Source organism: Saccopteryx leptura, chromosome 6 (assembly GCF_036850995.1).
Source record: "Saccopteryx leptura isolate mSacLep1 chromosome 6, mSacLep1_pri_phased_curated, whole genome shotgun sequence".
Classification (NCBI taxonomy): Eukaryota; Metazoa; Chordata; class Mammalia; order Chiroptera; family Emballonuridae; genus Saccopteryx; species Saccopteryx leptura.
This window is the reverse complement of record NC_089508.1, coordinates 168,094,771-168,120,420: the sequence shown is the minus strand read 5'-3', so window position 1 is coordinate 168,120,420 and position 25,650 is coordinate 168,094,771. Positions and strand designations below refer to the sequence as shown.

Below are 25,650 nucleotides of genomic sequence, written 5' to 3'. Positions count from 1 at the left end.
ATATTTGCATAAATATTCTTATTGCGTATAAAATTCCTGGCATATATCAGGGTGCATATTTGGGGATATTATATTAGCATTTTTACTGTGAAGATAAATTCAATTATCCCTGGCTTGCAGATAAACAGATTGGCTGGTTTAATAACTTCTTTCCAGCCTTATTAGCTAGGCCCTTTTGCATTTTCCTGCATGAACAATACAAAAATGTGTTCACAGTGTATGTACCAAAAGCCATACTTTCAAGGCTGGGTGTCTTAATAGGATAAAAACTGAGAGTGTGCATAATTTATATAATAATGATGAAATTGAAGCAAATTAGCATTACATAATTTTCTTTGAAAGTGAGCATATGTGTGTGGGTATTAATACGCTTGTACAAATGGATGCTAATTAAGAATGTCAAGTCAGACTCTACAGCTTGAAATCTTGGGAACATTAGATCAGGGCCGGTGGAAGTGTGCTGTGTGGAGTCAGGGTTTGAACTTTGAGCCGCAATTACAGATGGCAGCCTGGGTATGAAATTGTATTCAAGAATCATAAAATAGTTATACTGTCTAATCTCCCTGAATATCTCTTTTTTTTGTATATTTTTATTTAAAAGGCTGACTCAATTATGAACGCTGCATGGCCTGTCGTGGGTCCTGTGGATGAGGTCTTGATCCGCGCCTCACAGTACCTCATGGAGGTGGCACACGACCTTCGACTGCGCCTGAAGAATTACACGACGCCTGCTAAGGGGAAGGTGAAGTCTTTCTTTGAAAAAGCTTATTCCTGGAGAGTTTTCGGCCAAATAATATTTAACAGTAATGAAAATGAAGACAATTTGCATTACAGTTTATAGTGCTGTCTTCATTGCTATTGCAGTTAGTTCTGTACTATGTGTACTTTTTCTGTTAAAGGCAGTGTTGATATATACTGTGGGAGGGTTCTTTTCATTTGAGGTTTATACAAAAGTGATTAGATGTCTGTCACTTCCTTTCCTTCTGCCCTGTAGAAGACTGACAAGCACGCACCTCCAAAGCCTACGCATTGTACCGTCTACGTGGCGAAGAACTACCCATCGTGGCAACATACCACCCTGTCGGTTCTACGTAATCACTTCCAGGTGATGCTCCCAGCGGACCTACCCCAGCGTCGTGGTGTCCTGCCTGTGCTGGTTCTGTTTTTAGGATGTTGGCAATGTCGGGGGGGGGGGGGGGGGGAGGAGGAAGACTGGCTGCTTTAATTACCTCTACTTGTGAAGCTTCCCTCGTTATCCCTGGTGGCTCTTCAGTGGATGCCAAGGGAAAAGCTGCAGTTTTCATCATTTTTGAAACTGTCATATGAAAATACCCTGAATCTAGTTGTGTGTGATTCAAGGCTGTGGGACTTTTCATACATGCGGTTAAAGTTAGGAAGCAAAAACACTGAGATTCATGAAGCCTTGACCTTACGACGTTTGAAAAGTTTGAAGCTTGGCTCTTGGGTAATTTAAAAGAAAATATATAGTATAATAATTACCCATAGAAATGGAGAGGTTGATGTTGTTTTTGTTTTGGCTATGTCAGGTAAATAGCTATCAAATATGATAGTTCTATTGAAAAGAAACTCAATAATTAAGCTTAGTTCTTTAACTTTTTTTTATTCATTTGAAAGAGGAGAGAGAGAGAGCGAGAGAGAAGGGAGACAGAAGAGGGGAGGAGCAGGTAGCATCAACTCCCATATGTGCCTTGACTGGGCAAGCCAGGGTTTTGAACCGGTGAACTCAGTGTTCCAGGTCGAGGCTTTAGCCACTGTGCCATCACAGGGTCAGGCCAGTTCTTTAACTTTTTTTTTTTAAAGATTTTATTTTTATTCATTTTAGAGAGGGGAGAGAAAGAGAGAGAAGGGAGAGGAGGAACAGGAAGCATCAACTTCCATATGTGCCTTGACCAGGCAAGCCCAGGGTTTCGAACTGGAGACCTCAGTATTTGAGGTCAACAATTCATCCACTGCACCACCACAGGCCAGGCTCTTTAACTTTTTTAATTGAATTTATAAGGCTGACAGAGGTTTACATAATTATACAGGTTTCAGGTGCCCAACTGTACAACACATCTCTGTACACCATATTGTGTGTTCACCCCCTGATCCTCCAAAACTTAGTTCTTTAAACTTAGATGCAAGTCATGAAGGTGCATATAAATAAGAGAGAGAGAAAATATAGATGATGGCCAAAGTGTAAGCTTTGATTTTATAGACTTACTAGAGTTTTGCCTCCATAAATTTTATAGTTAATTAGGAAATACTTAGAAAAACTTTACATTGGCAAAATTGGGTGGAAAGAGACGAGCACGTGTTTCTTACTGTTTGTGAACCTGTTTTTACGGAGAACTGCTTTCCCATTTGATTGAAATGGAAAGAGAAGGTTGCCTTTAGAATCTGCTTGCAGATTCTAACTTAGAAATAAAAGGGGACAAGCTCCTTCCGAGGCAGGGAAGTGGAACTGTGCCTTAGGGGACTGTTTATTCATCCCAGGATTTTCAAGGAAGCAGGAGAACTAAATATCGTCTGTAATGTTCCAGGTCTTCAAAGGAAATACATCGCCACTGTTCTTTTAGAGGTGATAGTTTTACTTAGTATTTGTTGACTAGTTATATACACTTTCAAAATGTCATCATCTTTGGGCATTATTTGGAACGAATGGCTTCCTTTAAAATTTTGTTTGCATCCAAAAGAACCCAAAGAATGTTAGTTTGTAATCAAGAAGAATGGTCTTGTGTAGAATATGGCATCTCTTTTGTGACAAGGAAAAGGAATGTGTCCTACACTCTCCTTTTCCTTTCATCTGTATTTCAAAGCAAAACATTGACAAGTAGAGAAAAAAGTTTTTTCCCATGTACCTCACCTAACAAAGGTTAGAATTGAAGGAAAATGGATTATTGGAAACCTGACTATGTTACTTTTCATTTAGATTCATTCCCAACCCTTGGCTTTGATAGTATGCTTCTACAATAAGAGCAAATGAGTCACCTGAAACTCTGAAAAGGCCACTTGCTTTCTCACTCTATTAAAGGGGACAGTCGATGTCTGCCTAAGTGAATTTAAATTCAGGCAGCACATTTGGGACTTATGCTTATTCGTGATTAGGATACAGGCACTTGGTTTTGAGTAGATAGAAATGATTCTATTTTTAATAGGTCCGTAGCTAGGGATTCTTCTGTTCTCATTGGTGGTAATAATTTATAACAGTGTTCAAATACAAACCTATAAATCTGTATGACAGTTGTGTGTAACTAAGGAAATACTTTCTGGAGATGCCATTATTTAAAAAAATTTTTTTTTTACAAAGACAGAGAGTCAGAGAGAGGGATAGATAGGGACAGACAGACAGGAACAGAGAGATGAGAAGCATCAATCATCAGTTTTTCATTGTGACACTGTAGTTGTTCATTGATTGCTTTCTCATATGTGCCTTGACCGTGGGGCTATAGCAGACCGAGTAACCCCTTGCTCGAGCCAGTGACCTTGGGTCCAAGCTGGTGAGCTTTTGCTCAAACCCGATGAGCCCGCGCTCAAGCTGGCGACCTCAGGGTCTCAAACCTGGGTCCTCTGCATCCCAGTCCGACACTCTATCCACTGCGCCACCGCCTGGTCAGGCTGGAGGTGCCATTATTATAAGAAAAAGTTAACATTCATCATGGTGTGCCTGCTTTTCTTCTTTATCCTCAAAATCCTGTGTCCTCTGAATTTAGAGGGAGCTCCCTTCTGTGTTACTCATTCACCTCTTCACCTCTCACTGTCCCATGATGCCAGGGCTGCATCCTCTCTGTTCTCTAGCAGACTGGTCAAGACCTTCCTCTAGGGCTGGCCTACCTCCTCTATGCACATCCATCTTACATCATCTTTAAAATATTTTTCTTGGCCCTGGCCAATTGGCTCAGTGGTAGAACATTGGCCTGGCATATGGATGTCCTGGGTTTGATTTCTGGTCAGGGCACACAGGAGAATTGACCATCTGCTTCTCCACTCCTCTCCCTTCTCTCTCCCTCTGTTTTTCTCTCTCTTCCCCCTTCTGCATTGGCCCCAGGTACTGAGGATGTCTCTGTTTAGCCTCTACCTCAGGTGCTAAAAATAGCTTGGTTTCAAGCATGGCCCCAGATGGGCAGAGCATCAGCTCCAGATGGGGGTTGCTGGGGGGATCCCAGTCAGGGTGCATGTGGAGTCTGTCTCTCTATCTTCCCTCCTCTCATTTGGAAAAGAAGAAAAAAAATTTTTTTCTTAACTTTCTTCCCCAACTCTTTTTATTTCTTTTTTTTTTAGAACAATAGTGGAAAGTTGCCTGATAACAAAATCATTGCTAGTGAACTAGGCAATTTGCCAGAACTGAAGAAATACATGAAGAAAGTGATGCCATTTGTTGCCATGATTAAGGTAAGCTGTGCAGCTTGTGCAGCTGTGACAGGTGAGTAATGGTTGCCTAGGAGAGCAGAAGGAGGGGGACATCTCCCCAGTAAATCTGCTGAAAAGGCAATTCTCAGTCAGCGGTCATGGCATATGCACAGTCAGATTTGGGGGTTAGCTGTGGAGTTGCTGAATGTGTGGACATACGTCTTGTGGAGGAAAAACGTGGAGGATTGCTGCACAAAATGACTTTCTTTAGGGTCTACCTTCCTTTCAGTTTGGGGAGGAAGCATACATGGTCTTTTGACTTACATTAGGATGTTTTTACTAGATCCTATTACAGGAATCAAGGTCCTACTTTTCTACAGGGTTAGCCAACAGGATACATGTTATTTCTAGTGGTGAGACGAGGGCTTCTCAGCATTGGCCCTATTGATATTTTGGGCTGGCTAGTTCTTTGTTGTGTGGAGCTTTTCTGTATAATGTAGAGTTGAGCAGAATCCTTGGCTTCTACCCACTGGATGCTGGTAGAACCTCCCTTTTATTCCCTTTAACTGTGACAACCAAAAGTGTCTTCAGACATTGCTAAATGTCTCCTGTGACCAAAATCAGTATTCCCCTCCCTACAGCTCCCACGTTAAGAATCTTTGGGATAGACTCTTAGTTTTCTTCATATGCGTAGCTGATGTATTGGGTTTCTTGACAAAGTGAAAGAGAAAGAAGGCTGTGTGTTGCTTAAGATCTCAGGCTCTGGGGTCAGGCAGATCTTGGTTCAAGTTCTGTTTGCCTGTTACTTCTTAGTTTTGAGGCCTTAGACAAGTCACTTATATTCTGTGGGCCACAAGGTGTTTCATCTATAGCATAAGGAAATCAATAGGACCTACGTTTTAAGAGTGCTTTGAGGAGTCATGAAATAATACAGTTAACACTTTACTACCTATCAAGAAGTAGACTCTCTAAAGTTTTGTGTTTTTTTTTAATGTAAATCAGTGTCTTCTAGCCTGCTGGGCACATAGTGGTTATTCTTGTACTTGAAGTTTAGTCTTGAATCTTCTAGGCTACAGCTGCCTGCCTGATAGAGACGCAAACTCTTAGCTTCTTCGATATTGGAGTAATTGTATTCTTAGGAAATCCTTTTAATTCTCCAAGATTGAAGTTAACTAACAGAGCCATATGCTATTTCAGGTTTGAGAAATAATTTAAAATTCTGGTTTGACCTATACCAATCAAGTTATATTTCTGCTGGTATGCTCCTAAGTCATTGGTCCCACTGGTCAAATTGCCAGGTCAATTGTCATTAATACAGATTCAACAATATATCCCATTGTTGGTTGCAAAGAAAACTCACATTGATAACATTCATTGACAGAATTCAGAGAAACTGATTTGAAAAGTAGTTAAATGATATTGGATTCAAGAAATGACTTTTTGAAAAACCAATGTTAGCCTATTTGAGTAGTAATATATTTTTTGAGTAATATTGGTAATTTTCCAGGCATATTAGTGGTGTTGAAAAGTCTTTAATAACTCTGATAATAAGAAAATGGCTTTTTAGCACCTTTTTTCCCCACAGGAAAAGAAACATACTTAGATGAAATGAAAACAGTAAATATTAGGAATCATGTCAGGTCACTTTGAAGTAAGTGCAATCTGTTCTAGGCAGTTAGCTATATTTCTGTATATGAACTTGACTCTCCAAGGTTACATTTTGAGTTGGCAAATAGTTTATTTCATGTTCAAGAAAATTAAGAAAATAAATTGTTTTTTTATAAGCATAGAATTATTTGAGTATTCATATAGTATGACTTTTCTTTTTTTGGCGGGGGGAGAGAGACAGAGATAGACAGGAAGGGAGAGAGATGAGAAGCATCAACTCATAGTTGCGGCACCTACCTTAGTTGTTCATTGATTGCTTTCTCATATGAGCCGTGACCTGGGGGCTCCAGCCGAGCCAGTGACCTTTTGTTCAAGCCAGTGACCTTGGGCTTTAAGCTAGTGACCTTTGGACTCAAGCCAGTGACCATGGGATCATGTTTATGATCCCACACTCAAGCCAGCGACCTCGGGTTTTCGAACCTGGCACTTCAGTGTTCCAGGTCAAATTTTTAAATTTTATTCATTGATTTTTCAGGGGAGCTGAGCAAGAATGATCAACTCATAGTTGTTTCACTTTAGTTGTTCATTGGTTGCTTGTCTTATGTCCATTGATCCAGCAAGCCCGGGTTTTTTGTTTTTTTTTTACAGAGACAGAGAGAGAGTCAGAGAGAGGGATAGATAGGGACAGACAGGACGGAGAGAGATGAGAAGCATCAATCATTAGTTTTTCGTTGCGACACCTTAGTTGTTCATTGATTGCTTTCTCATATGTGCCTTGACCATAGGCCTTCAGCAGACCGAGTAACACCTTGCTCAAGCCAGCGACCTTGGGTCCAAGCTGGTGAGCTTTTGCTCAAACCAGATGAGTCTGCACTCAAGCTGGGGACCTTGGGGTCTCGAACCTGGGTCCTCCGCATCCCAGTCCAATGCTCTATCCACTGCACCACCACCTCGTTAGGCAAGCCTGGGGTTTTGAAACAGTGACCTCAGTGTTCCAGGTCAGTGCTCTATCCACTGCGCCACTGCAGGTCAGGCTCCATCTAGTATGATTTTTTAAATTTTATTTTAAAATTTGTCAGAATATCTTAGGGAAATTTTTTTGTGTGTGTGACAGAGAGAGGGACAGATAGGGCCAGACAGACAGGAAGGGAGAGAGATGAGAAGCATTAATTCTTCTTTGTGGCTCCTTAGTTGTTCATTGATTGCTTTCTCATATGTGCCTTGACTGGGGGACTACAGCAGACTGAGTTACCCCTTGCGTAAGCCAGTGATCTTGGGCTCAAGCCAGCGCCCTTGGGCTCAAGCTGATGAGCTGTGCCCAAACCAGATGAGCCTATGCTCAAGCCGGCTACCTCGGGGTCGCGAACAACCTGGATCTCTGCATTCCAGTCTGACACTCTATCCGCTGTGCTGCCGCTTGGTCAGGCTCTTAGGGAATTTATTATTAATCCACTATGCTCTGAAATAACTTTATAAAGATCTGGTGTCTTGGAAATTTTTATTATTACTTTTGTTACTTGAAGTGATATTTTCACACATTTGATTTTTTGTCAAAGCAAATTCTTTGGATTTGCATATTAAATCAGTCTAAATAATGATAACATCATATTTTTTTGTGAATCTGAAGACCTGTCTTTTCAGTCTTTTCTTTACTGCCTTAATCTTACCATATTTTAAATGATAATTACTCTGAGCTAGTGCTTTCATTAACAAGCAGGCAAAGATAAAGAAAGCCGAGTCCAAGGCCTTTCCTTTAAAACTGTTAAAATTTGAAGATTTTATCAATTGAGAGAAGAATTATTGCTTTGGAGGAAATACATTATTTTTTTTAAAATCACTTCTTATTTTTCAGGTACAGTTAACATACAATATTATATATATAGCTTCAGGTGTGCTCCCCAGTGATTAGACATTATATAGCTTACTAAGTGATCACCCTGATAAATCTCATACCCTTCTCCTACCATTCATAGTCATTAGGATATCATTGACTGTATTCCCTATGCTGTACTCTCCATCCCCATGACAGTTCTGGTACTACCAATTTGTACTTAATCCCTTAACCTTTTCACCCATCACCCTGCCCCCCTCACCCCCCAATCTGCCAACCATCAAAATGTTCTCTGTATGAGTCTGTTTCTGTTGCTTGTTTTTTGTTTGTTTTTTTTAGATTCAATTGGTGACAGATAAGTATTTATGGCCATTTTATTGTTCATATTTTCTATCTTTTTTTTTTTTTTTTTTTTAAGAAAACCCTTTAACATTTCATGTAATACTGGTTTGGTGGTGATGAATTCCTTTAGCTTTTTATTCTCTGGGAAGCTGTTTATATGACCTCCAATTCTAAATGATAGCTTTGTTGGGTAGAGGAATCTTGGTTGTAGGTCCGTACTTTTAATCACTTTGCACATTCTTGCCACTCCCTTCTGACTTACAAAGCTTTTTTTGAGAAATCAGCTGACTGTCTTATGGGATCTTCCTTGTTGGTAACTAACTGCTTTTCTCTTACTGCTTTTCCGATTCTCTTTGTCTTGAACCTTTTGCAGTTTAATTATGATGTGTCTTGGTGTGGGCTTCCCTGGGTTCATGCTGTTTCTGTGCTTGTATGTCTATTTCCTGCACCAGGTTAGGGAAGTCTTCTGTCATTACTTTTTCAAGTAGCTTTTCAATTTCTTGCTCTCTCCTCCTTCTGGCACCCCCGTGGTGCAAATGTTGGTGTGCTTTAAGTTGTCCCAGAAGCTCCTTATGCTATCTTCATTTGTTTGGATTCTGTTTTCTTTTTGCTGTTCTGATTGGGTGTTTTTTGTTTCCTTATAGTCCAAATCGCTGGTTTTATTCTCAGCATCATCTACTCTACTTGTTGATTCCCTGTAAATTATTCTTCATTTCAGTTAGTGATCCTTCACTTCTGACTGGTACTCTTTTAATGGTTTCTAATGTCTTTTTCATGCAGTTGAAGTTCTTACTAAGTTACTTGAAGTTCTAAGTTTCTTGAGCATCCTTATAACTATTGTTTTGAACTCTATATTTGATAGTTTGCTGCCTTCATTTCATTTAGTTCTTTTTCTGGAGATTTCACTTGTTTCATTTGGGATCTGTTTCTTTGTCTCTACATTTTGGCTGCTTTTTATGTTTGTTTCTGTTTATTAGGTAGAGCTTCTATGTCTCCCAGACTTGATAGAGTGGCCTTGTCTAGTGGATGTCTTGTAGGGCCCAGTGGCACAGCCTCCCCAGTCACTTGAACTGGGCACTCCAGTTGTGCTCCTGTGTGGGCTGTGTGCACTGCTCTCTGGTAGTTGAGCCTTGGTTGATATTTGCATCTCTGGGAGGGATGACTCCCAGGCTGATGGGCTGTGAGGACTGGCTGTGACTACAGTGGAGGAGCTGCTATGTAGGAGTCGACCCAATGGAGCACAACTTGCTTCAGCGGGGCTTTGGTGCTCCCTGAGTCTGTCCCTTGAGTGTGTTGCTTGTGAAGGTGGTAGAGTGGTAATCTGATGTGATCTGAAACTATCTACTGCGTACACGGGATCTAGGTCCTCCCAGTAGGTACAAGGCCAGCCACCGCCTTTGCCCTGCCTGGGACCATGTGGCATGAGCTACAGGGCAGTGTGCAGAGGGCTGCTACTTATGCTGGGCTTGGAGGTGCCCAGGAGAAGCCCAGCTGTGGACCAAGGTCTGCTGCTACGTGTGCTGGGCCTGAGGCCACTTAGGAAGATGTATGGGTTCGCAGAGGTCTGATGCTGCTTGTTTGAGAGATTTTAGGAAAGTCTAAAGCATGAAGCAAGAGAGGCTATTGTATGGAAAAGCCACTGGAAACAGCTTGGTGGGCCTGTAAGTTTGGATGTGGTGGGGCCTCAGGGAATCACCTAGTTGGGTCAAATAGCAATAGCCAGGTTGATGGAGACTCAGATGGTGCCCCCGCCTGCAGATTCTGTCGGGGGAGGAGGTATTTTGGAAAAGGAGCAGCGGCATCCGCCAGCACTTTTGTTTGGAAGAAAGCTGCCCCCCCCCCCCCCGGCTCACCCTGATGCCAGACAGTTTATTTCCTCCCCTATGTCCCTGGTTCCTTTCAGGCTGCTGCCTTAGTGCTGGAGCTCAGAAGGAGTGAGTCCGAGTAAGTCCATGTATAAGCCCTTTAGAGGAACTACCTGGGACTCCAGCAGCCTCCTGTCTCACTTAGCCACAATGCCCACTGGCTTTTACAGTCAGAAGCTATGGGACTTCTCTTCCTGGCTCTGGAACCCTGGGATAGGGGACCTGGTGTGGGACTGGGACCCTCGCTCCTCAGGGGGAGACCTCCGCAGCCGAGATATTCCTCCTGATTTTAAACCGCCACACGTGGATGTGGGACCATCCCATTCTGTGTCTCTGCCCTCCTGCCAGTCTCAGTGTGGCTTCTTTAAGTCCCTAGTTGTAGAACTTCTATTCAGCCAGATTCCAGGTGCTTCTGAATGATGGTTGCTCTGTAGTGTAGTTGTAGTTTTGATGTGGTTGTAGGAGGATTCAAGTATCGTGCTTGTTTACCTACACTGCCATGTTGACTGGAAGTCTCAAAATACATTCTTTTCAACATATTTTAATGTGATTTTGTTTTTCAAAACCATTTTGGCTGTTAGGAAAATCTGGAGAAGGTGGGACCTCGTGTTCTGGATTTGCAATTAGAATTTGATGAACAAGCGGTGCTTATGGAGAATATAGTCTACCTGACCAATTCACTGGAGGTAAGAGGGGCCAGGTATTGTGATAACTAGTTAACCATAGTAAACATAATCCAGGTCTTTTGTTTTATAATAAACCTTTTATAAACTTTACTTTCTATGTTTAGTAACTTTGCCAAATATAGTCAAAATTTTTTTGGAAAATAAAAGTTTTTGGAGAGAAAGAGAATGGATCAGTATAGAAGTTTCAGGAAGAAAAAATGATCTGTTGTCTTGTTTCATTTATCAGTTATTCTATACATAAAATACTAGCTGTATAGATCTGGATCCTCTGTCACCCAAATTATCTTTTAAAAATTGAGGAGAGACCTTATATTCAATTTACTTTCAAAATATCTCATATTATGGGCTACTCTGAATTGCTTTTCCCCTCCCTTCTTTCCTTTTATCCCTTAGATTTACAGAATTGGATTAATTAGAATTCTTGGCTCATGATATATTATTAATGGTCCATGCCTGCTCATGATTTTTAATTTAAATTTAAAAAATTTTCCATTCTGGATTATATAAGTTTTTTAAAAAGAATATATTTATTGATTTGAGAGAGAGAGAGAGAGAGAGAGAAACATGAACTTGCTGTTCCACTTAGTTATTCCATTCAGTCGTGTATTCTTTGATTGCTTCTTGTACATGCCCTGCCCAGGGGTTGAATCTGTGAACTCAGTGCTCTGGGACGATTCTCTAGCCACTGAGGCACCTGGCTAGGGCTGCTTTTTATTTTATTTTATTATTATTTTTTTTTGTATTTTTCTGAAGCTGGAAACGGGGAGAGACAGTCAGACAGACTCCCGCATGCGCCCGACTGGGATCCACCCGGTACGCCCACCAGGGGCGATGCTCTGCCCCTCTGGGGCGTCGCTCGGCCGCAACCAGAGCCACTCTAGCGCCTGGGGCAGAGGCCAAGGAGCCATTCCCAGTGCCCGGGCCATGTTTGCTCCAATGGAGCCTTGGCTGCGGGAGGGGAAGAGAGAGACAGAGAGGAAGGAGGGGGGGGTGGAGAAGCAAATGGGCGCTTCTCCTGTGTGCCCTGGCTGGGAATCAAACCCGGGTCCCCCGCACGCCAGGCTGACGCTCTACCGCTGAGCCAACCAGCCAGGGCCTTAGGGCTGCTTTTTAATTATAGTTGACATACAATATTATATTAGTTTTAGGTATACAAGATAGTTAAATGACATTTATATACATTATATAAAGTGATCACCATGAGAGGTCTAGTAACCATATGTCACCATACAAAGTTTCTGTGATATTACTGAGTGTATTTTGTATGTGTACATTATGTCCTGTTTTCTTTAAATTGATAATATAGTGGATATCCATGAATCTATTACCAACTCAAGAACTAGGACATCACCAATAGCTTTCACATATTCTCCCTGTCCTACCATCCTGCCCTAGTCACCACTTCATGTATGGATTCTAGAAGTGCTGTCTCTCAGGCAACTTAGGCAGAAGGAAGGATAATTTAGTGCTCTAGGAAAAACGTTAGAAGACTGTACTGGTTGTAGCGATAGTGAAGACGCTGAAGTAAAGGACAGCAATGCAGGTTTAGGTTTAGACTTTGAATAACATTGTTTCATGAAATATTAGACTGGAAGATAGTTGTTTCTAAATAAGCATTTTATATCGTAATTATAAATTAGTAATTAAATGAATAAATATTAGTGGACATCTATTTCAAGAATATTTCTAAATATTCATATATATTCATGGAGGTCAAAAAGCTTCTTGGATCTTTGGGAAATGGGGACACATATTTAGAATCAGCTTATATTCAGGCCTGTGTAGTGTTACATTTCTGAGTTTATTTCAGCGGAAGCCTTTTATCCTCAAATGCTAGATATCTGAACTTTATATAAGTTTAGTCTTTTATGCTGATTTTTCATTTTCTCTTATATGACAGTAGATATCAGATTACATTATAGAAAATGTTAAACATGACTATACAAATAACAGTACTATGAGACAGCTAAGATCGGTGTCAAATAATTGATTACATTTGTTTAATGTTTATATGGAAAATAATAAAATTGCACAGACCATTTCATGTTAAGTGGAGAACTTAGATTTGCTCTTTGGTGAAATGAGGTGATGATTAATTTCAGTCAGATTAAGTCATACTAATGACTTTCATTTTTTCCTCTCTATTTAGCTAGAACACATAGAAGTCAAGTTTGCCTCTGAAGCAGAAGATAAAATCAGGGAGGAATGCTGTCCTGGGAAACCACTTAATGTCTTTAGAACAGAGGTAAGTTAGAAGAAGCTAACTGAATTATTGCATTTTAGAGCTAGAAGAGACTGTAGAGATCATTACATCCAAACCCATCATTTTAAAGCTGGAAGGAAGTGAGGTCCAGAGAATTGGTTAAGTGATTGGTTGGGTCCAGGCTGTTTAGTTTATTAGAAATGGGGTTGGATTTGAGGGCTCCTAATTCCCTGGTTTGTGCAATACTCACTTTTCCTTATTCGGCTCTAATGGATAGCATCAGATGTTATTTGTGGGTTAAAAAAATAAAAATATGATTTTTAAAACCTGGTTTTTATTTTAAAAAAATACAGTGGAAATTGAAATGTGAGACTTTTAATTTATTTACTGATTTTTAGAAAGAGAGGATGGTGTGAAGGGAAGGAGAGAGAGAGAGAGAAACACTGATTTGTTGTTTCATTTATTTATTGGTTGATTTTTCTATGTGACCTGACCGGGGATCAAACTCAAAACCTTGGCATATTGGGACGATGCTCTACCGAGTTGATCTACCCAGCCAGGGTAAAGTGTCAGAGTTTTCTTTTTTTTATTTATTAATTTTTTCTTTTTTTTTTTTCTAATTTTTATTTATTTTTTACAGAGACAGAGAGTGAGTCAGAGAGAGGGATAGACAGGAACAGACAGACAGGAACGGAGAGATGACAAGCATCAATCATTAGTTTTTCATTGCACGTTGGAACACCTTAGTTGTTCATTGATTGCTTTCTCATATGTGCCTTGACCACGGGCCTTCAGCAGACCGAGTAACCCCTTGCTGGAGCCAGCGACCTTGGGTCCAAGCTGGTGGAATTTTTGCTCAAACCAGATGAGCCCGCGCTCAAGCTGGCGACCTCGGGGTCTTGAACCTGGGTCCTCTGCATCCCAGTCTGACACTCTATCCACTGCGCCACTGCCTGGTCAGGCAAGTGTCAGACTTTTTTTAAAAGTGAAAAGGCACTTTGCTTCTTCCAGTGAGTCTTGGTTTGATAATGTTATTCAAGAGTTTTTGGTTTCTGGCATACAGTAAATGAGATCGATGCATTATCTTAAGTTATGCTGCAATTGACTTTTTCCTCTTATGGTTTTGGCCATTATTGGTGAAGATAAATAGCTTTTGGAGTTTTGGAGGATTCTGTGTGTGTGTTCTCCAGGAATCCATGGAGAATGGCAGCACTGGGCAAAGTCCAGTGCTGCAGTTGTGAGAGCCCATAACATTCCCTGCTTCTCTTGATAAGCAGTGGACTTAGCTATATCCTGTTCCTTTTACCACATTTAATTGAAAACCCAACAAATAGAAAAATCCCATTTTGAAAGAATGAGGTAATTATGATCTTGGAAACTTCCTGAATTTGTTATCACATAATGAATACACTCATTATTTAAGATCTGGTAGCTTTTAAACGTGCAGTCATTTGGGCTGTGGAGATAGGTTCTTAAAAGTGTTCTATATACAAATATGTTTATTTCAAGCCATGGCCAAGCATTCTTTTAAGATATATGTATTAAATCTTTCATAAGACTCAGTTGATTTTTTTCTATTTAAAATAATGAGAGGGTCTTTGACTATATAGCTTATACTGTATAATGTGGGTGGTATTATGACATAGAACTGGTTTAATCCTGTCTCTGCCTCTTTTGTTTTATGACCTTGGCCTACTTTGTTAATCTGTCTAGTTCTCAGCTTCTCACCTGTGAAAGGAAGTCTTAAAGAACTACCTTTCAGGGAATAAGAATAATGTCTGTAAAGTGCTTTGTACAGTGCCTATGACACAGAAATTAAATAAATGATGATAGTTGTGGAAGAGAAAATATAATTATTGTTAATTATCTGTCATCAGTATTAATACATGTAGTTGTCACTTTTATCTAGGATTGGGTTGTAAGCATGTACATCTTTTCCTCCATATCTGCATATCCCTTTGTCTGGTGTTAGAGCACCAGAATTAAACCTGTCTTTCCTCGGGCATTAAAAATGTAGCAGCTTCCTTTTCGCTCAGCAGTATTCAAGTGTGATTTCCCATAACAATTATTTTCTCTTTATTTCCCCAGCCTGGTGTGTCAGTTTTCATAGTGAATCCCCAGCCATCCAATGGCCACTTCTCAACCAAAATTGAAATCAGGCAAGGAGATACCCGTGATTCTATTATCAGGCGTTTAATGAAAATGGACCGAGGAATCAAAGGTGAATGGTTTGTTTCCCTGTGCATTTGGCAAGAACTTGAGGAGTTGATGAATTCTAAGCAGAAGGAAGAAAGAAAAGTAGCTGGCTTGCTTAGGGACAGCTATATAATACTATGGGAAGAGTATTGGACCCAGAATCGGGAAACCTATGTCTTTGGGACATTGTGACTAGGTAGCTTGGTGACTTGGCCATGTTATTTAAGCTCTAAACTGATCTCCCTTTTAGTAAAGTGAGGATACTGGATGAATATTTTTCTAAGGCTCCATCTAGCTTTAAAATTGTAACAAGCAATGTCGCTCTCTCAGAGGTTTTCAGCGTTAAGGTGTATATACCCTTAATTTCCTGAACCAACTTGCCCAGGTGGTTCTGTTCCTATTGAAGGAGGAAAAACAGAGTCAGCATTAGCCATTTAATCAATTTTGTGACCCTGTAACACAGAGGGTGTCATTAGTCCCCTGTTACAGGTCATGAAATGGAGGTCAGAAAGACTAACTTGCAGTGATCATTCAGCTAGTAAATCCCCGAGCTGAAATTCAAACTCAGGTCTGTCTGACTCCAAACTAAGCTCGTTCTTTCTTCTAAACAATGTGCCTCCAAGTGAAATATGTAAATGATCTGAATTTCTTATCAAGATTTAGTTAAGATGTCCTATGATTAGATTTAATGTCATAGTTTATAGCTTTTTTTCCCCCTCATCACTCATCCAGGTCGTAGGCTGATCATAGTGCGAAAGGCGTTAGTATGTCTTTGCGTTATTTTTTTCTCCAATTATGAAGACAAATTAATGTTGAGATTCCTTATTTTGCATTATCTCTCTTAATTATCTCAATTCTTCAAGAATTGATTGGGCCTTATTCCGTTAGTGTAAACTTGTCTGAAAAGATCTGCGGATCTCAGACAGTGACCTAATTTATGAAAATATATTCAGAGTAACAGAATGCCATTAACACAGAAGACTGGAAATAGCCCTATGGACTTCATTCTACCATGTTAGGTTTTGTTCTCTTGAAGTCATTTGCTCACCTGTGCACAGTTCTTGATTGACTATCATGTGTAGTATGTGGAGCAATAGTGTGGATGTAGAGACCCCTAATATGCACTAAGGGGTTTGGGGAGTCTACAAAGTATTGTTCATTCAGACTCTGTATCTGATAATCCTAATCTAAGGAGAGACTGCTGAGTGCAGTAAGAGAGGAATAGATAAAATTTACAGCAGAGAAAACGGTAAGGTTATTTCCAACTGTGATGATCAGTGATGAATTTATGAACAAAACATTGTTTGGATGGGGCATGAAAATGATACCTGTGAGGGTGGGGGAAGGGTGTCTAGCAGGAGGGAAACACTAATCCTTCCTCACTATGTATCAGCTGTGTATTAGGGCTGGAGATTTTATTGTTTTTATTCATTATTTTAGAATTGTTGTAAAATATACATAGCAAAATGGAGCGTTTTCCATTTTAAAGTGTGCAGTTGGGTGCCATTAAATACATTCACTTTGTTGTGCAACCATCACACTATCCATCTCTAGAACTTTCTCCATCCTAAAGTGAGACCCTGTGCCCATTAAATGATAGCTCTCCGTAGGTCTGCCTCTCTCTAGTCCCTGCTGACCACTGTTCTACTTTCTGCCTCCAGGTATTTGACTGTTTTGGCACCTTATATAAGTGGAACTATACGGTATTTGTTCTTTTGTGTCTGGCTTCTTTCACACAGTAAAGTGTCTTCAAGGCCCACCCACGTTACAGGCATTTACCGTGTTTCCTCAGTAAACCAAGTACTGTAGAGTGATAGCATCACCCTTAGAACATATGACCACAAAATGCAGAAGATTTTGAAATATGAGTACAGGCAGTCCCCGGCTTACAAACAAGATAGGTCCTATACGTTTGAAATTGGAATAAATACTATTGAGATATTAAGACAAACGTTGTTGCATTTAGTAGGTAAATGTACCTGTTCCAACTTACGTACAGATTCAATGTAAGAACAAACCTACAGAACCTATCGTTCGTAACCCAGGGACTTACTATATATAGAGAACCGTACTGTGGCTTTACTTGTCTATTTTATATTGCATATATGCAGTCATGAGAAAACTTTATGATAGAAATAACTCTTAGCCATGAAAAACAATATTGTGGCTTTATAGAAAATTGGTATTTGGACTCACTGGACAGGATTATCGTGCATTGTAGCAAACGAGAGGATGTATTTCTCTATTGAAAATTGTATTATATAATGTTAAACCCACCTCTCTGTTACATATACTCAGACAGAGCACTGACCAGGTTCTTTGGAATGGTACTGAAATGTGTTTCCTACATTTTGTCCTTTCACATTGAGCCTATGGCACAATTCTTATATCCTTTGTCATGCTAGCTGTGAATAATATCATCATAAAATCCTTTAAGTTGGGTATTAGTAGCTGCTATGAATTTTAGGAAATAGATAGAAATGTTAGGGGAGTTTGAAATCAATATTCTTCCAAGTGTCTACAGAAGAGCTCTAACCTTGGGACTTTTCCGGAAGCCCGCAGGAGACTTTGCTATCTGAGGGGACTGAGGTATGAGATGGGGAGGGAGTGAAATTCAGTAGTAGCATTTCTCTGTCCGTTGCAGTAACCAGTGAGTCATCCAATTAGTGCCGATTGTGTTGAGGGTGATTATGATCTAGGTCCGGGAGGAACTGGGCCAGCCCATCATTTTGCTCCACAAAGACCACTGAGAAACTATTTGATGATAATGACTTGAAATCACTTGCAGCCCATACCACATATGAAGTAATAACTTGGAGGTGAAAGGCTCCGTTTCACATTATCAATCCCTAGGGATGTTCAATTACTCTCATCTCTTCTCCAAGTGCCTTAACTCTTGTGTAGTTGCAGACTCAGATTTCAACATTTTCATCGAGGTCTGGGATAAGAAAAGATAATAACTCCACTAAGAAAGCTTCAAGATTTATTGGCTGTAATGAACTACATGGTGAAACATCAAAGCAAATGTGTTGTCACTTAGCAGCCTGATTGAGTATTAAGGCTTCTTTGAAATACTTTGATTCAGAATTGCTTGGGATGATGAGGGAGGTCTGTTTTAAAGGACACACACACACACACACACATCTGCATTAAAAGGACTTGTGCATAAAATCTGCTGGCAGAACTGTCACTGCTTCTGTAGCAAAATAATTTGGTATCACTGATGTGCATGTTGAATTGCACAGGCTGTTAGAATGAATAGTATTGTATTTCCCCCCAGATAAGACCAGGGCTGTCACACAGACTGCGTCTGCTCCTTTCCCGGGTAACCTGCTGGGCTGGGGCTATGTCTGGGAATAGGTTATATGGCCTCTGCAGAGACTCTCCAGAGACTCTGACAGGGTTTGCCTTCCTGGTAGTCGCTGGTAATTGCTCTATAAGCCCCAAGATCCCTCTTCTAAACTTGCAGTCCTTCAGTCTTTGTTTCCCAAGGAGAAGAGGACGCCAGATAACTTGTACCCCTGCCACAGCTGCCAGCTGCTTTAGTGTCTCCTTTTATCTCTCGCTGAGCTTCACACCCTCAAAACAACACCACTGGGAGCGCAGCGCGGACCACCCAGCGCTCTGCTTTAGAAGGGGTGGGAAGTAATTTGGAAAATATCTCTGTTTCTGTGGATCAGGTTAAACATAACCAGCCATGCTACATTTAGAGTGAGATAGAAACCTAGAATCAGCATTTGTAGTCATTTGTTGTGTCTCTCCACCATACAAAATAAAATCATCTGGCATTGGGAAGTCTTAGAATTGCTGAAATAAATTGTTTTCAGGCTCAATTATTAGCAAGCTCATTGGATTGTACACTTGATCCAGGGACAAGCGCTTTCTGTGCCAGGAGCTGCCTTATCAGCTTGCACAAGAGCAGATCGGGGAAATCTCAAACCGGGGAGCGTTGGAGCTCGTCCAGAAGCTCAAACTTCTAGAATCTGTGCCCTTTCCCCGGCCTTCCCCTGTTCTCCTCATCTCTCATCAGCTTGTTAATACAAACGCTTTCATCCTTTGAGCAAAACAAGAAACTGGCAATGCTAGGCGTTACAATAGTAATTCTCTTTTCCAAAAGTACCTTCCAAAAAAACCCCAACAACTCTTACAGTTTCATATATTCTAGGAAGCAAGATAAGAAAGAGAAATGTTTTAGACTTTCTGATACAGTTTTCTGAAAAAGAGTTAATTGAAGCATATAAAAAGTGATTCGAGAGACCATATAGGATAATACTCAAAGTTAGACTCAATTCTGCCTCTTGGTTTATAATTCCAAGGCGTGTTTTATATAGACTCTGACGATTTTGATCTGGGTGAAAAGCTGACAGAGGATGAAGACTGGTTAGATTTAGCTTTGTTACTGGGTCTTATTTAATGTAATAACCTGATGGAAACATATTTTAGATATCATAATCGGTGTGTTTAAAAAGGTGAATATCAGACTCAGGGCATGGGTTTGAGTCAGTGACTAATTAAATGTTCATATTGATCTTTTTTGCTGTAGATCTTTCCAAAGTGAAACTGATGAGATTTGACGATCCCCTGTTGGGGCCTCGGCAAGTTCCGGTCCTGGGCAAAGAGCAGACTGGGAAGTCCCCCATTTCTGAGCATGCTGTTTTCCACGTGGACCTTTTGAGCAAGAAAGTTCACCTCACCGAAAATGGGCTCCGGGCAGATATTGGTGATACAGTGGTCTATCTGGTTCATTAAACTCATGGCAATTGAACATTTACCCTGCTTTCTGGGGATAGTGCTACTTTGTGCCTACAGATCAGCAATGAGAACCTTCAGCTGGACCTAAATAGATTTCATTTCTAACCATCAAATTCTGCATGTAATCATAATTATACCAAGTCATCTTGGATTCCTGGACCTAATAAATTTTTTTTTTCTTTCCTGGGGCCTCTAAGAGAAATAGTTTATACCATACTTTTTTTTTTTTAAACAAAGTATTGCCACTTTCCAGAAGCTTCTAGAGTTTCACACACGAAGTGTCAGCATGTTGCTTTTCTGAGGTGTATTTTACACCTCTGAAGGCTAAGGCGTGTCTAACAACTTTTACATTGTACCCAATAAGGAATTAGCTGTATTCTTTAAAGAGAAAAAAGTAAATTAGAAAGCTGGTATTGCTTTTTTTTTTTTATAAATAAATTTTTATTTTAATGTGGTGACATCAATAAATCAGGGTACATATATTCAAAGAAAACATTTCCAGGTTATCTTGTCATTTAGTTCTGTTGCATACCCATCACCCAAAGAGAGATCGTCCTCCGTCACCCTCTATCCAGTTTTCTTTGTACCCCTCCCCCTCCCCCTTTCCCTCCATCCCTCCCCCCACCCCCCGTAACCACCACACTCCTGTCCATGTCTCTTAGTCTTGTTTTTATGTCCCACCAATGTATGGAATCCTGCAGTTCTTGTTTTTTTCTGATTCACTTATTTCACTCCGCATAATGTTATCAAGATTCCACCATTCTGCTGTAAGTGATCCGATGTCATCATTTCTTCTAGCTGAATAGTATACCATGGTGTATATGTGCCCCATCTTCTTTATCCAGTCTTCTATTTTTTTTACAGTGATTAAAAGCCTGTAAGCAAACTCTTGGCCAATACAGCAAGAATCCATAAAAGAGTAGTGTCCTTAACATGTTCACCAAGTCCAAGTTGGCCCCATCCCCATGCCAAATCCCTGAAAAATGCAACCCAACCACAGTTCAGTCTGTTAGGAGCTGTCACAGGGAGCAGAGTCCAGGAAAAGTCCACATCCAGGAAAAGTCCGCATGGCACTGGAGTTGTCACCATTCTATACTTTGCAGCTCACGTCCATGTCCCAATGACCGCTGCTTCTAGCTGGTATTGATTCAGATAGACTGGAAAAGCCATTTGCAGCATGCGTGGATATGGAGCTTCTGTTCTTCTCTGCCTGGAGAGATGAGACCAGGTTGCTTTTCCCTGGAACTCTGTGACTGTGGCATGGTAAAGAGAACCTTGGGATACACTAAGCTGGGTGGCAAAGGTAGATTCATTATAGAAGTTGGCAAAAGGAGGAAAGAGAGCTCTAAATTAGGAGTAGGTCCCAGCCTGAAATATGAGTGGGGCATTGAGGTAGGAGGGATAAAGGAAACACTATATACTAAGCAAAGCAGCAGAAAATAGGACTATCAACACCCACAACAGAGATCTTTGAGGGAAGAATAAAAAACCTGACTATTCAGGCAAAACATAGTTAAGTGGCCCTTGTGCAAATGAGATCAGTTTACCTGCTTCTTGGAAGAAATACCCTAGGCTCGTCCACAGTGTTGTAGATGGGGCCAACCGCCCTGGGCACCTTCAGCCTTCAGTGGCAAACCCCAGCTTTCTGGGCAAGGTTAGGTCATAGGTGGCTGGAGCAGGGCTGGAAGAGACTGAACCCTCCCTTAGAGGAGCGAGGGGGAAGCCTACCTTCCAGTGTCCCTGTTTCCTCACAGCAGAGGCATGTAAGCCTGGCAGGCTTTAGCTCAATGTCCTTCCTTTCCACTATTGAAGCAGGACCCAGATGGCATCCTATGAGACCCCTTTGGGACGTTGGAGCCTTTAAGGGTGTATCCTAAAAGCTGGTAGTTCCCCTGATCTCTATTGGGCTTTTTCTGCCTCTAGGTATCGTAAAAGCCATGCTCAGGAGATCTCACTGAGGGGTTTGAGGATCCCCATCCGCCTATATAAATCTTTTCCATATATCTGGAGCTGTTTGGAAAAAGACAAAACAGTGTATTAGCTGGATCTAATAAAGAAGGTAGTAGTTTGCAGGTGAAAAAGATTTGGTGTCTCCTGTTCATCAGCATTCAAAAGAAATGTAAAATTTTTTTTTTAAGTAAAAAGTATGATATGATAGACCCGTAGGAGTTCCAGGATATGACTACCCCCTTTAAAAAAAAATTTTTTTTTAAATTGACCTTAAAATGTTTGTTGAGTACACTTTAATAATACCTTAACTTTAAAGATTGTAAGCATGACAAAATACAGTAAATGCTTTTGCTCCATATGCAGGAGCATTTTCAGTTTAGCCAGTTTAGGAAATCCAATAATAGAACAATGCATACAGACAATGAGCTATAACATGCTTAGCAGCCTCTCCTGTTCTGACAGAGGTTGCTATAGATCCGGAATATGTATCCACTGTATTGTGGACATACGACTGTTTGCCAAATGAAGGTATATGAGTAACATCCATCTGCCAAAGTTGTCCTGGTAGGGGGTCTTTGAAGGTTAACTCTAAATGAAGGGGCAGTATAGGACCCCTTGGACAGGATTTCCCAATCTGCTGTGCTGCTTCCCGAGAAAGTTGAAACTGTTTACACCGGGCTGCAGCGTTCTGGTGATGAATAGTATGAGACTGACTTGCTCGGTCTGTCATGGTTGCTCTATATAATTTTCTTTTGGGTAGCTTGATCAACAAGGGCATTCCTAGGCCCTGGCTGGTTGGCTCAGTGGTAGAGCCTTGGCCTGGTGTGCAGGATTCCAGGGTTTGATTCCCAGTCAGAGCACACAGAAGAAGCGCCCATCTATTTCTCCACTCCACCCCCTCTCCTTCCTCTCTGTCTCTCTCTTCCCCTTCCGCAGCCAAGACTCCACCGGAGCAAAGCCACCCTGGGCACTAAGGATGGCCCCTTGGCCTCTGCCTCAGTCGCTAGAATGGCTCTGGTTGCAACAGAGCAACACCCCAGATGGGCAGAGCATTCCCCCCTGGTAGGCATGCCAGGTGGATCCCGGTCAGGCGCATGTGGGAGTCTGTCTGACTGCCTCCCCATTTCCATCTTCAGAAAAATACAAAAAATAAATAAATAAAAGAAAAAATACAACAATAAAAAAAAAAAAAGAAAAGAAGAAAAAAAAAAGGGCATTCCCTTGTGCTAAAGCTCCAGGGAGCATGAAGTGAGCTTGAGTATGTCTTATGAAACATAGAGCTCTATGTTGACCTATAAGTCTTTGAAGGAGGAGGAACTGCTGAAATAGTTCATCCGCATTTGTCCCTAAGACAGCAGTCTTTATAGTGAAAACACCATAAGTAAATATTTGCTGTCTGTCTATACATTAAAGGGGGAATATGGCAAATGCTGAAAAGCCATGATCTTTGTGCCCCTCCCCTCCCCCAACCCCCTCCCTCTCCTCCCCCCACCCTGTAACCCCAACACTGTTGTCCATGTCTCTGAGTCTCATCTTTATGTCCCACCTATGTATGGAATCCTATAGTTCTTAGTTTTTTCTGATTTACTTCTTTTGCTCAGTATAATGTTATCAAGGCCCATCCATGTTGTTGTAAAAGATCCTATGTCATCATTTCTTACGGCTGAGTAGTATTCCATAGTATATATATACCAAAACTTTTTAATCCATTCGTCCTCTGATGGACACTTGGGCTGTTTCCAGATTTTTGCTATTGTGACAATGCTGCCATAAACATGGGAGTGCATTCTTCTTTTCAAACAGTGCTATGGTGTTCTTGGGGTATATTCCTGACAGTGGTATAGCTGGGTCAAAAGGCAGTTCGATTTTTATTTTCTTGAGGAATCTCCATACTGTTTTCCACAGTGGCTGCACCAGTCTGCATTCCCACCAGCAGTGCAGGAGGGTTCCCTTTTCTCCACATCCTCGCCAGCACTTATTCTGTGTTGTTTTATTGATGAGCGCCATTCTGACTGGTGTGAGGTGATATTTCATTGTGGTTTTAGTTTGCATTTCTCTAATCATTAGTGAAGTTGAACATTTTTTCATGTGCCTATTGGCCATCTGTGTGTCCTCTTTGGAGAAGTGTCTATTCATTTCTTTTGCTCATTTTTGGATTGGATTGTTTGTCTTCCTGGTATTAAGTTTTACAAGTTCTTTATAAATTTTGGTTATTAACCCCTTATCAGACGCAATGTCAAATATATTCTCCCATTGTTCAGTTTGTCTTTTTATTCTGTTCTTATTGTCTTTAGCTGTGCAGAAACTTTTTAGTTTGATAAAGTCCCATTTGTTTATCCTGTCTTTTATTCCACTTGCCTGTGGAGACAAATCAGCAAATATATTGCTGCGAGAAATGTCAGAGAGCTTACTGCCTATGTTTTCTTCTAAGATGCTTATGGTTTCACGGCTTACATTTAAGTCTTTTATCCATTTTGAGTTTATTTTTGTGAGTGGTGTAAGTTGGTGGTCTAGTTTCATTTTTTTGCAGGTAGCTGTCCAATTTTCCCAACACCATTTGTTGAAGAGACTGTCTTTACTCCATTGTATTTCCTTACCTCCTATGTCAAATATCAGTTGTCCATAGAGCTGTGGGTTTATTTCTGGGTTCTCTGTTCTGTTCCATTGATCTATATGCCTGTTCTTATGCCAGTACCAGGCTGTTTTGAGTACAATGGCCTTATAATATAACTTGATATCCGGAAGTGTGATACCTCCCGCTTTATTCTTCCTTTTCAAGATTGCTGAGGCAATTCGTGTTCTCTTTTGGTTCCATATAAATTTTTGGACTATGTGTTCTATATCTTTGAAGTAAGTCATTGGTATTTTAATCGGGATTGCATTGAATTTATAAATTGCTTTGGGTAATATAGACATTTTAATGATGTTTATTCTTCCTAACCATGAGCACGGTATATGCCTCCACTTATTCGTATCTTCCCTGATTTCTTTTATCAATGTTTTATAATTTTCCGAGTACAAGTCTTTAATCTCCTTGGTTAGATTTATTCCTAGGTACTTTATTTTTTTGGTTGCAATGGTAAAGGGGATTGATTCCTTGATTTCTCTTTCTGACAGTTCATTATTAGTGTATAAAAATGCCTCTGATTTCCGACTATTGATTTTATATCCTGCCACCTTGCCGAATTCATTTATCAGGTCTAGTAGTTTTTTGACTGAGACTTTAGGGTTTTCTATATACAATATCATATCATCTGCAAATAATGATAGTTTTACTTCTTCTTTTCCAATTCGGATGCCTTTCATTTCTTTTTCTTGTCTGATTGCTGTGGCTAGGACTTCGAGAACTCTGTTGAATAAGAGTGGTGAAAGGGGGCACCCCTGCTTTGTTCCTGATCTTAAGGGGATTGCTTTTAATTTTTGCCCATTGAGTATGATGTTGACTGTGGGTTTGTCATAGATGGCCTTTATCATGTTGAGGTATGTTCCCTGTATTCCCACTTTGCTGAGAGTTTTGATTATGAATGAGTGCTGGATTTTATCAAATGCTTTTTCTGCATCTATTGAAATTATCATGTGGTTTTTCTCCTTCCTTTTGTTTATGTAATGAATCACATTGATTGATTTGTGAATATTGTACCAGCCTTGCCTCCCCAGAATAAATCCCACTTGATCATGGTGTATGATTTTTTTCATATATTGCTGGATCCGGTTTGCTAATATTTTGTTGAGGATTTTTGCATCTAAGTTCATCAGGGATATTGGCCTATAATTTTCTTTTTTTTGTGTTGTCTTTGCTTGGTTTTGGAATCAGAATTATGCTTGCCTCATAAAAGGAGTTTGGAAGTCTTCCTTCCTCTTGAATTT

At 40.5% G+C, this 25,650-nt stretch overlaps 1 protein-coding gene across 1 annotated transcript in view; it reads left to right on the top strand.

The window, feature by feature from the left end:
* LARS1 (leucyl-tRNA synthetase 1) overlaps window positions 1–19,852 on the top strand; it is a 56,146-nt gene extending 36,294 nt beyond the window's left edge. Inside the window, exons 26-32 of the mRNA XM_066341989.1 lie at window positions 602–742; window positions 995–1,105; window positions 4,282–4,392; window positions 10,578–10,682; window positions 12,832–12,927; window positions 14,974–15,106; window positions 19,625–19,852. Of these exons, the coding sequence (XP_066198086.1) occupies window positions 602–742; window positions 995–1,105; window positions 4,282–4,392; window positions 10,578–10,682; window positions 12,832–12,927; window positions 14,974–15,106; window positions 19,625–19,830 (903 nt within the window). The 3' untranslated portion in view covers window positions 19,831–19,852. The remainder of the gene's footprint in view (window positions 1–601; window positions 743–994; window positions 1,106–4,281; window positions 4,393–10,577; window positions 10,683–12,831; window positions 12,928–14,973; window positions 15,107–19,624) is intronic.
* Window positions 19,853–25,650: the final 5,798 nt, after the last annotated feature.